This window comes from Xenopus tropicalis, chromosome 7 (genome assembly GCF_000004195.4).
Source record: "Xenopus tropicalis strain Nigerian chromosome 7, UCB_Xtro_10.0, whole genome shotgun sequence".
Taxonomy (NCBI): domain Eukaryota; kingdom Metazoa; phylum Chordata; class Amphibia; order Anura; family Pipidae; genus Xenopus; species Xenopus tropicalis.
In genome coordinates this window covers 1,036,761-1,049,704 of record NC_030683.2, presented here as the reverse complement: position 1 = coordinate 1,049,704, position 12,944 = coordinate 1,036,761, and the positions used below count along the sequence as shown (strand labels likewise).

At 56.2% G+C, this 12,944-nt stretch overlaps 1 protein-coding gene across 4 annotated transcripts in view; it reads right to left on the bottom strand.

The window, feature by feature from the left end:
- The window catches only part of add3 (adducin 3), a 59,791-nt gene that overhangs the window by 30,350 nt on the left and 16,497 nt on the right, over positions 1–12,944 (bottom strand). For all 4 annotated transcript variants that reach the window (XM_031905005.1, XM_031905003.1, NM_001006857.2 and 1 more), the window contains 1 exon segment: positions 845–1,067. In XM_031905005.1, the coding sequence (XP_031760865.1) occupies positions 845–1,039 (195 nt within the window). In that variant the 5' untranslated portion in view covers positions 1,040–1,067.

Below are 12,944 nucleotides of genomic sequence, written 5' to 3'. Positions count from 1 at the left end.
GAGAGTGGGGAGGGACCCTGATTAACCCTTTCAGCAGTACTGCATCCCAGTGAGAGTGGGGAGGGACCCCGATTAACCCTTTCAGCAGTACTGCATCCCAGTGAGAGTGGGGAGGGACCCCGATTAACCCTTTCAGCAGTACTGCATCCCAGTGAGAGTGGGGAGGGACCCCGATTAACCCTTTCAGCAGTACTGCATCCCAGTGTGAGTGGGGAGAGTACAGGGAGAGACCCTGATTAACCCTTTCAGCAGTACTGCATCCCAGTGAGAGTGGGGAGGGACCCCGATTAACCCTTTCAGCAGTACTGCATCCCAGTGTGAGTGGGGAGGGACCCCGATTAACCCTTTCAGCAGTACTGCATCCCAGTGAGAGTGGGGAGGGACCCCGATTAACCCTTTCAGCAGTACTGCATCCCAGTAAGAGTGGGGAGGGACCCTGATTAACCCTTTCAGAAGTACTGCATCCCAGTGAGTGGGGAGAGTACAGGGAGGGTCCCTGATTAACCCTTTCAGCAGTACTGCATCCCAGTGTGAGTGGGGAGAGTACAGGGAGGGAACCTGATTAACCCTTTCAGCAGTACCGCATCCCAGTGTGAGTGGGGAGAGTACAGGGAGGGACCCTGATTAACCCTTTCAGCAGTACTGCATCCCAGGGTGAGTGGGGAGAGTACAGGGAGGGTCCCTGATTAACCCTTTCAGCAGTACTGCATCCCAGTGTGAGTGGGGAGAGTACAGGGAGGGACCCTGATTAACCCTTTCAGAAGTACTGCATCCCAGTGAGTGGGGAGAGTACAGGGAGGGACCCCGATTAACCCTTTCAGCAGTACTGCATCCCAGAACTCACCGGGCTCTTTAGCATCTGAGTGACCCGCTTCTTCTGTTCCATCATGTTGAAGTCCTGGCGCAGGTCGGGGGACATGTTCCTCTCGCGGAGGTAGCTGGGGTCATTTTCATCAATGCGGTCAAAGTAGCGCTCTTTGTGAGGCATGCTGGGAAGGGGAGGGGCCGTGATCACTCCTTGGCTGAGGGCAGACGTCATGCTCCAGTCTGGGGGGGCTGGGTGCCACCTGTAAGGGGAACAGTCCCAGTTTAAATCATATGGGCCAATCTCCTGCAATTGGTCTCCTTCATAGGTTACTGGGTGCTGATACTGGGTGCACCCCCTGCTGCTCTAGACCCCTGCACACACCCCCACCCCTGGCCTCTGACATCCATATAACCCCAATAGTAACCCCCCCACATATGTATTTATATCCCAACATGCACAGGGGCACGATCGCCCGGTGTTATAGATTCACTTGCCCCACCCGCTGCTCTGTAGCCTACCCTAAGAGTACGGGGGGCTGCACTGCTGATCCCCCCCGACATACTGAGCAAGGGGGGCACGGGGGGCTGCACTGCTGATCCCCCCGACATACTGAGCAAGGGGGGCACGGGGGGCTGAACTGCTGATCCCCCCGACATACTGAGCAAGGGGGGGACGGGGGGGCTGCACTGCTGATCCCCCCGACATACTGAGCAAGGGGGGCACGGGGGGCTGCACTGCTGATCTCTCCGACATACTGAGCAAGGGGGGCACGGGGGGGCTGCACTGCTGATCCCCCCGACATACTGAGCAAGGGGGGCACGGGGGGGCTGCACTGCTGATCCCCCCGACATACTGAGCAAGGGGGGCACGGGGGGCTGCACTGCTGATCTCCCCAGCACAACGTGCCCCCCCCCACAGCATGCGATTACACGAGGGGTTTCCGTGGAAACCCAGTACAAACAGAACCCTCTGGTGCAGAATGGGACAAGAAACAGACATCTCTTTGTGGGAGAGGCGCGCAGACCCCGTGCCAGTCACTCGGGGACCCATGAAGTCACGTCAGTGCAGTGCGCCAACCATGGGTTAACTCTTTCTGTGTGTGTGGGGGGGGGATCCTTCTGGAAACTACAGTGTGACCCCACTCCCAGGCATTTAGCCCCCAATCCCCACAGTTTCAGGGCACAAGGGGAAAACTCCAATAATTGCCCCATCCTTGGTTCAGCCATCACATCCCTATTAAAGGCCAAGCAAACCCTAATTAATGCTTCTGTTAAGCCTATGGTGCATGGGCGCTTCCAGCTAAAGATCCCATTGGCTGCCACTCTCAGTGACAGCCCCTCCCCCCCTATAAAAGGGCATCTGATTGGAGTACAAGGTGGGCGCGTGCCAGGCTGAGGCTGCAGGGAGTTGTACTGATGGGCTGACAAGCGGATTCCCAAATTATAACCTGCCCCTGGGGGGGGTATTATTGTCCTCGATGTGTCCATTAATTTGGGGACAATCGAATCCAAATGCTTCTGCCCAAAATACCAGCGTGACAAATTGGCCCGTCCGGAACATCCTGGTCACATGGTACCCCTCTGGTATAAAGGGGCTCTTACTATTAGGAACAGCAGCGCCGGAGAGAGATCACGTGACTCAGCGGGACTCACACAGGGATTAGTTACCCTTTATCTCTCTCAGAGCAGCTCCGAGCATCAAGTGCAAACCTTCAGATTAAAGGGGAACTAACCCTGCCCTTTGTGTGACGTCTGCAGTCACCCTCATCCTATCAATACAGCTGATTGACCCCCCACCCAATTCACCGGGGAGAGACCCCAAAGCCCCATTCTAACGAGCCCCCCCCCCCCACCCCCCCGGTGCCCATCAAAGGGTTTCTAATCCCAGAGGAAGGGGGGGGAGGAAACAATAATCCTGCACGAAGTGATGAGGGGGTATGTTCCTTTGGGGCACTAACTGAAGTGCCACTCACTTACTGGCTTTAGTGCCACTTCCCCGGGGCAAGTCTCAGGGAGTTAGGTACCCCCTTACTGGGGTAGCGGGTACCTCCCCGGTGTGTCCCCCTTCCCTCGCTGGGGGCCCACAGGAAGCACACGGATAGCAGCGTGAGGGCCCAGAGATGAGGCAACGTACCCCGGGGGCAAGTCTCAGGGAGTTAGTTACCCCCTTTCCTGCCCAGTGAGATTACTGGGGGTACCTCCCCGGTGTCCCCCCCTTCCCTCGCTGGGGGCCCACAGGAAGCACATGGATAGCAGCGTGAGGGCCCAGAGATGAGGCAACGTACCCCGGGGGCAAGTCTCAGGGAGTTAGTTACCCCCTTTCCTGCCCAGTGAGATTACTGGGGGTACCTCCCCGGTGTGTCCCCCTTCCCTCGCTGGGGGCCCACAGGAAGCACATGGATAGCAGCGTGAGGGCCCAGAGATGAGGCAACGTACCCCGGGGGCAAGTGATCACACGGAGCGGGGTTATGGGGAGGGCACTTGGCTGTCAGGCCGTTTCTGGCACAAAACTAAATGTCAGGCTTCGCTTCCCCTTTATTACAAACAGCTGGAGAATCACAAGTATGTGGGGGCACGCCCTTATTAACCCCTTGCGTGGCTGCACTGAGCACCAATCTCCTTTATTTGATGAGAAAGACTGGCTGTGGGTGACGAGGGGTTAATGCCGTTTATCCGTTTCCGTTACAAACAGGCAGGGGCCACGGCTAATCTGCCCAAGGCTGACGTACTGGGAGGGGATATCAGACAGATACCAGTCACACTGGGGGCACAGTGATGCCAGCGGGCAGAGCGGGGGGGCTGCCCCACCCCTTCAGTGCCAGGCTCACACACAGAAATATGTATCCCCCCCCCCCCCAGGGACTGACAACGTGGAGGCAAATGAAGGTGCCAATTGGCCTCCCAGGCAGACACGTGGCTAATTAGCACTTCATTAGCTGTGGGCTGCAGGCTACACCGGCTGACTAATTAGCCATGTGGCACGGGGACTGGCACTATGGCACAGACAGGGTTAATCAGAGCCCCTCCTGTCCTTCCTGGGTGCAAATTTACTCTACAGAAAGAAAACAAATGAGTTTCACCAAAAATCTAAAAATGTCTGAGTGAATGTGCCAGTGGCATTAGCGCCAGATTGATTCATGGACAGGGGCCCCCCAATAACAGGGCTCAGCCCCCCATGTCCCCATAAGGGAGGGGGGTTTATAACCATGAATGCACGTCTGTGTCACATGTTTGGGCCCCCCCTCCCAACACACAAAGAACCCACATACCCTGCGAGATGCGACTGTGGCCCCCAGTGACGCGCATTCCCTGCAAGTGCCCCTTTCCCCAGGAAGATAAGAGCGCTGCACATTTCCTGCTAGGAAGCCTCTTCCCTCCCCCCCGGGGGGGTATCTTCCATCAGCCAACTACCCTCCCTGTGCTTCCTATCCACAGCCCCCCATCCACATCTAATGTGGACCCCCCCAAGGACTCTCAGTATCCCATGCGAAACAGCAAACCCTCCTGTGGGTGTGCCACTGGCACTGAAAGGGTAACAATGGGGCACAACGACCCCCTGGCAGCAACCTCCATGCACTGAGGGGCGCTGGGAAGGGGAGGCTGCCTCCATGCACTGACGGAGCTGAGAAGGGGAGGCTGCCTCCATGCACTGACGGAGCTGGGAAGGGGAGGCTGCCTCCATGCACTGAGGGGCGCTGGGAAGGGGAGGCTGCCTCCATGCACTGAGGGGCGCTGGGAAGGGGAGGCTGCCTCCATGCACTGACTGGCGCTAGGAAGGGGAGGCTGTCTCCATGCACTGACGGGCGCTGGGAAGGGGAGGCTGCCTCCATGCACTGAGGGGCGCTGGGAAGGGGAGGCTGCCTCCATGCACTGACGGAGCTGGGAAGGGGAGGCTGCCTCCATGCACTGAGGGGCGCTGGGAAGGGGAGGCTGCCTCCATGCACTGAGGGGCGCTGGGAAGGGGAGGCTGCCTCCATGCACTGACTGGCGCTAGGAAGGGGAGGCTGTCTCCATGCACTGACGGGCGCTGGGAAGGGGAGGCTGCCTCCATGCACTGAGGGGCGCTGGGAAGGGGAGGCTGCCTCCATGCACTGACTGGGGCTGGGAAGGGGAGGCTGCCTCCATGCACTGACTGGGGCTGGGAAGGGGAGGCTGCCTCCATGCACTGACGGAGCTGGGAAGGGGAGGCTGCCTCTACGCACTGACGGGGGCTGGGAAGGGGAGGCTGCCTCTACGCACTGACTGGGGCTGGGAAGGGGAGGCTGCCTCCATGCACTGACGGGGGCTGGGAAGGGGAGGCTGCCTCCATGCACTGACGGGGGCTGGGAAGGGGAGGCTGCCTCCATGCACTGACGGGGGCTGGGAAGGGGAGGCTGCCTCCATGCACTGACGGGGGCTGGGAAGGGGAGGCTGCCTCTACGCACTGACGGGCGCTGGGAAGGGGAGGCTGCCTCTATGCACTGACTGGGGCTGGGAAGGGGAGGCTGCCTCTATGCACTGATTGGTCGCTGGTAAGGGGAGGCTGACGGGCACTGGGAAGCATTGGGTACCCCATGTCTCAGTACCAATCACCTTGGACATATCTGAGAATTCCTACTTAAAGTACAGGTGTAATGAGGGATGATTGTAAGCTCTATGGGCGAGGGCCTTGCTTCCCATACACAGAAAGGTCTGCTTCTGGGGGCTCTTTGGGCCATGGGAAGAGGGCCCCCGGCAGTGCAGATCCCACAGCAGGGCCCTTGGCACTGGGGCACTTTGGGCGGCTCCCATCAGGTGACACATCCGACCCCCACGCTCCCCCCGGCATTTCCTCGGCTGCTGATGCACAGGGAGAGGTCAGCACACAGGCTGGGGGGCAGCAGGGCCGGGGGAAGGAAATGGATGAGACACAGAAATAAACAGGGGCCAGGTGGGGAGCCCCAGCCGTCACTGAGGGGCCCCTGAACTCTAATAAACTCTCTCTGGGCCTGAATCCATAGCAACTATAACTCATTCATATACTGTCTCCCTACTCCCTGCACCCCCCCCTGCTCTATACCCCCCAGCCTTCCCTATAACTCATTCATATACTGTCTCCCTACTCCCTGCACCCCCCCCTGCTCTATACCCCCCAGCCTTCCCTATAACTCCTTCATATACTGCCTCACTACTCCCTGCACCCCCACCCTGCTCTATACCCCCCAGCCTTCCCTATAACTCCTTCATATACTGCCTCACTACTCCCTGCACCCCCACCCTGCTCTATACCCCCCCAGCCTTCCCTATAACTCCTTCATATACTGCCTCACTACTCCCTGCACCCCCACCCTGCTCTATACCCCCCCAGCCTTCCCTATAACTCATTCATATACTGCCTCCCTACTCCCTGCACCCCCACCCTGCTCTATACCCCCCAGCCTTCCCTATAACTCATTCATATACTGCCTCCCTACTCCCTGCACCCCCACCCTGCTCTATACCCCCCAGCCTTCCCTATAACTCATTCATATACTGCCTCCCTACTCCCTGCACCCCCCCCTGCTCTATACCCCCCCAGCCTTCCCTATAACTCATTTATATACTGCCTCCCTACTCCCTGCACCCCCACCCTGCTCTATACCCCCCCAGCCTTCCCTATAACTCCTTCATATACTGCTTCCCTACTCCCTGCACCCCCACCCTGCTCTATACCCCCCCAGCCTTCCCTATAACTCATTCATATACTGCCTCCCTACTCCCTGCACGCCCACCCTGCTCTATAACCCCCCCAGCCTTCCCTATAACTCCTTCATATACTGCCTCACTACTCCCTGCACCCCCACCCTGCTCTATACCCCCCCAGCCTTCCCTATAACTCATTTATATACTGCCTCACTACTCCCTGCACCCCCCCTGCTCTATACCCCCCAGCCTTCCCTATAACTCATTCATATACTGCCTCCCTACTCCCTGCACCCCCACCCTGCTCTATACCCCCCAGCCTTCCCTATAACTCATTCATATACTGCCTCCCTACTCCCTGCACCCCCACCCTGCTCTATACCCCCCCAGCCTTCCCTATAACTCATTCATATACTGCTTTCCCTACTCCCTGCACCCCCACCCTGCTCTATACCCCCCCAGCCTTCCCTATAACTCCTTCATATACTGCTTCCCTACTCCCTGCACCCCCCACCCTGCTCTATACCCCCCAGCCTTCCCTATAACTCATTCATATACTGCCTCCCTACTCCCTGCACCCCCACCCTGCTCTATACCCCCAGCCTTCCCTATAACTCATTCATATACTGCCTCACTACTCCCTGCACCCCCACCCTGCTCTATACCCCCAGCCTTCCCTATAACTCATTCATATACTGCCTCACTACTCCCTGCACCCCCACCCTGCTCTATACCCCTCCAGCCTTCCCTATAACTCATTCATATACTGCCTCCCTACTCCCTGCACCCCCCACCCTGCTCTATACCCCCCCAGCCTTCCCTATAACTCATTCATATACTGCCTCCCTACTCCCTGCACCCCCACCCTGCTCTATACCCCCCCAGCCTTCCCTATAACTCATTCATATACTGCCTCCCTACTCCCTGCACCCCCCCCTGCTCTATACCCCCCCAGCCTTCCCTATAACTCATTCATATACTGCCTCCCTACTCCCTGCACCCCCACCCTGCTCTATACCCCCCCAGCCTTCCCTATAATCCTTCATATACTGCCTCCCTACTCCCTGCACCCCCACCCTGCTCTATACCCCCCAGCCTTCCCTATAACTCATTCATATACTGTCTCACTAGCTCCCTGCACCCCCACCCTGCTCTATACCCCCCAGCCTTCCCTATAACTCATTCATATACTGCCTCCCTACTCCCTGCACCCCCACCCTGCTCTATACCCCCCAGCCTTCCCTATAACTCATTCATATACTGTCTCCCTACTCCCTGCACCCCCACCCTGCTCTATACCCCCCCAGCCTTCCCTATAACTCCTTCATATACTGCCTCCCTACTCCCTGCACCCCCACCCTGCTCTATACCCCCCCAGCCTTCCCTATAACTCTTCATATACTGCCTCCCTACTCCCTGCACCCCCACCCTGCTCTATACCCCCCAGCCTTCCCTATAACTCATTCATATACTGCCTCCCTACTCCCTGCACCCCCACCCTGCTCTATACCCCCCCAGCCTTCCCTATAACTCATTCATATACTGCCTCCCTACTCCCTGCACCCCCACCCTGCTCTATACCCCCCCAGCCTTCCCTATAACTCATTCATATACTGCCTCCCTACTCCCTGCACCCCCACCCTGCTCTATACCCCTATACTGTACTGCCTAAGGGAAACAATATGGCAATATCCCAATCCCCCCAGGACTAACAGTGGCTCCGGGAGTCATTAGTGCCACTTGTTGCCCAGGGCTACTGGCCAGGGCTAATACTCTGCGTCTCTTCCCCTGGGGGGCCCTGAGATGTATGGACCCCTCACCCCATGTGACTGTACAGGCCAGTTAGTGAGCGGCCCCTGTGCATATGCGCTATAGATACCGACACATAGCAACGCACACTAGGGGGATGTCCCGCAGCCTCAGGGGGCACAATAGTCCCAGTACTGGGAGTCACATACAGCAGCTGGGAGCCCTGGGAGAGAAAAGCAGAAAAACCAGTCGGCCCAACCAGTGGCCCTCCGGCCCCTGCACCAGGATCTGAGTAGCATAGGGTTACAGTAAGTACCCAGCAGCACGGGGGCAATGTGCCAATACTCACCCGAGAAACCAAGTGAACAGAGATGGACTGGGCCAGTACCGGAACCGGCCACAGTGTAGGCAGCAAAGTAACCACAGCGACTGGGAAACAGACTGTATAATACTGAGAGGTGATCTGCCCCAGCCCCACACTAACTGCCCCACTCATGGGCTGGTCTCCCCCAAACCTCTTCCTCTGCATAATCAGAACATTCCCCAATATCCATTCATTCCTCATTCTGTGCACTGCTGGTTCTGACTCCTGATACAACTCCCCAATATCCATTCATTCCTCATTCTCACTGGGTTTATAGTTATGTGTAACTGTCACTGTGTCTGTCCCTTTCCCTTCCCTGCACTGCTGGTTCTGACTCCTGATACAACTCCCCAATATCCATTCATTCCTCATTCTCTGCACTGCTGGTTCTGACTCCTGATACAACTACCCAATATCCATTCATTCCTCATTCTGTGTACTGCTGGTTCTGACTCCTGATACAACTCCCCAATATCCATTCATCCCTCATTCTCACTGGGTTTATAGTTATGTGTAACTGTCACTGTGTCTGTCCCTTTCCCTTCCCTGCACTGCTGGTTCTGACTCCTGATACAACTCCCCAATATCCATTCATTCCTCATTCTCACTGGGTTTATAGTTATGTGTAACTGTCACTGTGTCTGTCCCTTCCCTGCACTGCTGGTTCTGACTCCTGATACAACTCCCCAATATCCATTCATTCCTCATTCTCACTGGGTTTATAGTTATGTGTAACTGTCACTGTGTCTGTCCCTTTCCCTTCCCTGCACTGCTGGTTCTGACTCCTGATACAACTCCCCAATACCCATTCATTCCTCATTCTCACTGGGTTTATAGTTATGTGTAACTGTCACTGTGTCTGTCCCTTTCCCTTCTCTGCACTGCTGGTTCTGACTCCTGATACAACTCCCCAATATCCATTCATTCCTCATTCTCACTGGGTTTATAGTTATGTGTAACTGTCACTGTGTCTGTCCCTTTCCCTTCCCTGCACTGCTGGTTCTGACTCCTGATACAACTCCCCAATATCCATTCATTCCTCATTCTCACTGGGTTTATAGTTATGTGTAACTGTCACTGTGTCTGTCCCTTTCCCTTCCCTGCACTGCTGGTTCTGACTCCCTGCAGCAACCTCACAATATGGGGGGGGGGGAGTAGGAAGGCAGACCAAATGCCCTGGTGTTCAGTAGACACCCCCCCCTATAGAACATTATACTTAGAGAGATGAGCCAGGCACGTAGCCAAATATGTTGGAATGATATGGTCTATTCCCTGGGGGGGGAGATAATGGTTAATTGCACATAGAATGGCAGGGGGCAGTGCTTGAGAAATACCCCCAGGGAATGGCAAAGGGGCAGTGCCCCAGAAGAGTAGGAATAGGAGTTGCACCCTACCAGTCCTGCTTATGGCTGATTTGGGTGCAGTACTGAGCTTATTAGCCCGCACCTCTGGTGGGGGAAGCAATTTTAGCATGATAGTTGCCCTTTAATTAACAAGTTAAAAAGCAAAGGCCCAAGGACTGACCCCTGCGGTACCCACTAACCACACTGGCCCAATTAGAAAATGTTCCATTTCCCCCCACTCTGTGTACTCTATCCTTCAGCCAGTTCTCTATCCAATTACAAATATTATGTTCTAGGCCAATATTCCTTAATTTGATCATTAACCCTCTGTGAGGTACTGTATCAAACGCTTTAGCAAAGCCCAAGTAGATCCCATCCACTGCCATTCCAGCATCAAGGTTCCTACTCACCTCCTCATAAAAGGCGACTAAATGAGATCTGTTACCCATAAACCCATGCGGCACAAACTAATAGTATTGTGAACTGCAATGTATCCAAGTACCCTATCCCTTATTACCCCTCCCTAAAGCTTTCCTACCCCTGATGTCAGACTAACAGGCCTATAGTTCTCAGGCTGAGACCAGGATCCCCTTTTGAACAGTGGAACCACATTAGCAATCCGCCAGTCTCTCGGCACCATGCCAAACCCCAATGAATCCTGGGAAATTAAGGGAAGAGGTTTGGCAATCACAGAGCTGAGCCCATTTAGTACCCACCCAGGGCAGCACAGTCAGGGGGAGGGCACAATAATGGTCAAACAACAGGGTAGAGCTGGGCCCAGAGCAGTGTAAAGGGCAGGGCACTCTAGGCCAGGGTATAACATCTTGCCATGGCACAAACCCCCCCCCCCCCCCCCCCCCCCCAAGGCCGTGAGAGGGGAGAAAGTGCCAGGAGGGCAGTAAGGGGAGGGCACTCAGAAGACAAGGGGAGAGCAAAGTAAAGGGCATCAGCCAGGGGTGTCCCCCAAACCATATCAGGCACAGAGCCCCCCACCCACAGTTATTTAAGAGGGATGTCTGTGGCCCCCCATGGACCTTGTGAAGTTGGAGGCAAGAAGCCAACTTCCTTCCTGCTGTGGCCCTTACACTCTCATCTACTCAGCACATGGGGCCCCTGGCCAATCCCAGCCAAGGAGCAGAGGGCCGGGAGGCAGCAGTTAAAGGGACAGTAATTATATCTCCTGCGGGGGATGCAATTTACTGTCACACACCTGTTTCACCCCATGACAAGGTAAAGCAGGAAGTGGCAGAGCCACAATAATTTCCTCCCCCCGCCCCTAGTGCAGCAAACTACAAATCCCAGCATTCCCTTGCAGCCCCGGCGGGGGAGGGGCTCCTCACACTCAGGTACCAGATACAGGCGGGAATCAAATCTGATGCCTTGGAGTCGCCTTAAGGATTAAACTGGCCCAACTGCAACTTGTCTTTCCCCAAGGGAAGTAGCTTTGGTATCATGATTGTACTGGGGGGAGATTGCACTGGGGGTTACAGATACAGATGGGGAGGGGGGGGGACACACACACGGGCACATACACACGGGCACACACACACACACGGAAACACACACGCGGGCACACACACACACACACAAGGAAACACACACGCAGGCACACACACACGGAAACACACACGCGGGCACACACACACGGAAACACACACGCGGGCACACACACACGCGGGCACACACACACACACACACAAGGAAACACACACGCGGGCACACACACACACACACAAGGAAACACACACGCAGGCACACACACACACAAGGAAACACACACGCGGGCACACACACACACACACACAAGGAAACACACACGCAGGCACACACACACACAAGGAAACACACACGCGGGCACACACACACACACACAAGGAAACACACACGCGGGCACACACACACACACACACAAGGAAACACACACGCGGGCACACACACACACACACACACAAGGAAACACACACGCGGGCACACACACACAAGGAAACACACACGCGGGCACACACACACACACACACAAGGAAACACACACGCGGGCACACACACACACACACACAAGGAAACACACACGCGGGCACACACACACACACACACAAGGAAACACACACGCGGGCACACACACACACACACAAGGAAACACACACGCGGGCACACACACACACACAAGGAAACACACACGCGGGCACACACACACACACACAAGGAAACACACACGCGGGCACACACACACACGGAAACACACACACACAAGGAAACACACACGCGGGCACAACACACACAAGGAAACACACACGCGGGCACACACACACACACACACACACACACACGAGGAAACACACACGCGGGCGCGCACACACACACACACGAGGAAACACACACGCGGGCGCACACACACATACACACACGAGGAAACACACACACGCGGGCGCGCACACACACACACACGCGGGCACACACACACACACAAGGAAACACACACGCGGGCACACACACACACACACAAGGAAACACACACGCGGGCACACACACACACACAAGGAAACACACACGCGGGCACACACACACACACACAAGGAAACACACACGCGGGCACACACACACACACACACGGAAACACACACACACAAGGAAACACACACGCGGGCACACACACACAAGGAAACACACACGCGGGCACACACACACACACACACACACACACGAGGAAACACACACGCGGGCGCGCACACACACACACACGAGGAAACACACACGCGGGCGCACACACACATACACACACGAGGAAACACACACACGCGGGCGCGCACACACACACACACGCGGGCACACACACACACAAAGGAAACACACACGCGGGCACATACACACACGCGCGGGCACATACACGCGGGCACACACACATACACACACACACACACACGGGCACACACGCGGGCACACGCGGGCACACACGGGCCACACACGGGCACACACACGCGCGGGCACATACACACACACGCGCGCGGGCACACACATACACACACGCGCGGGCACACATACAC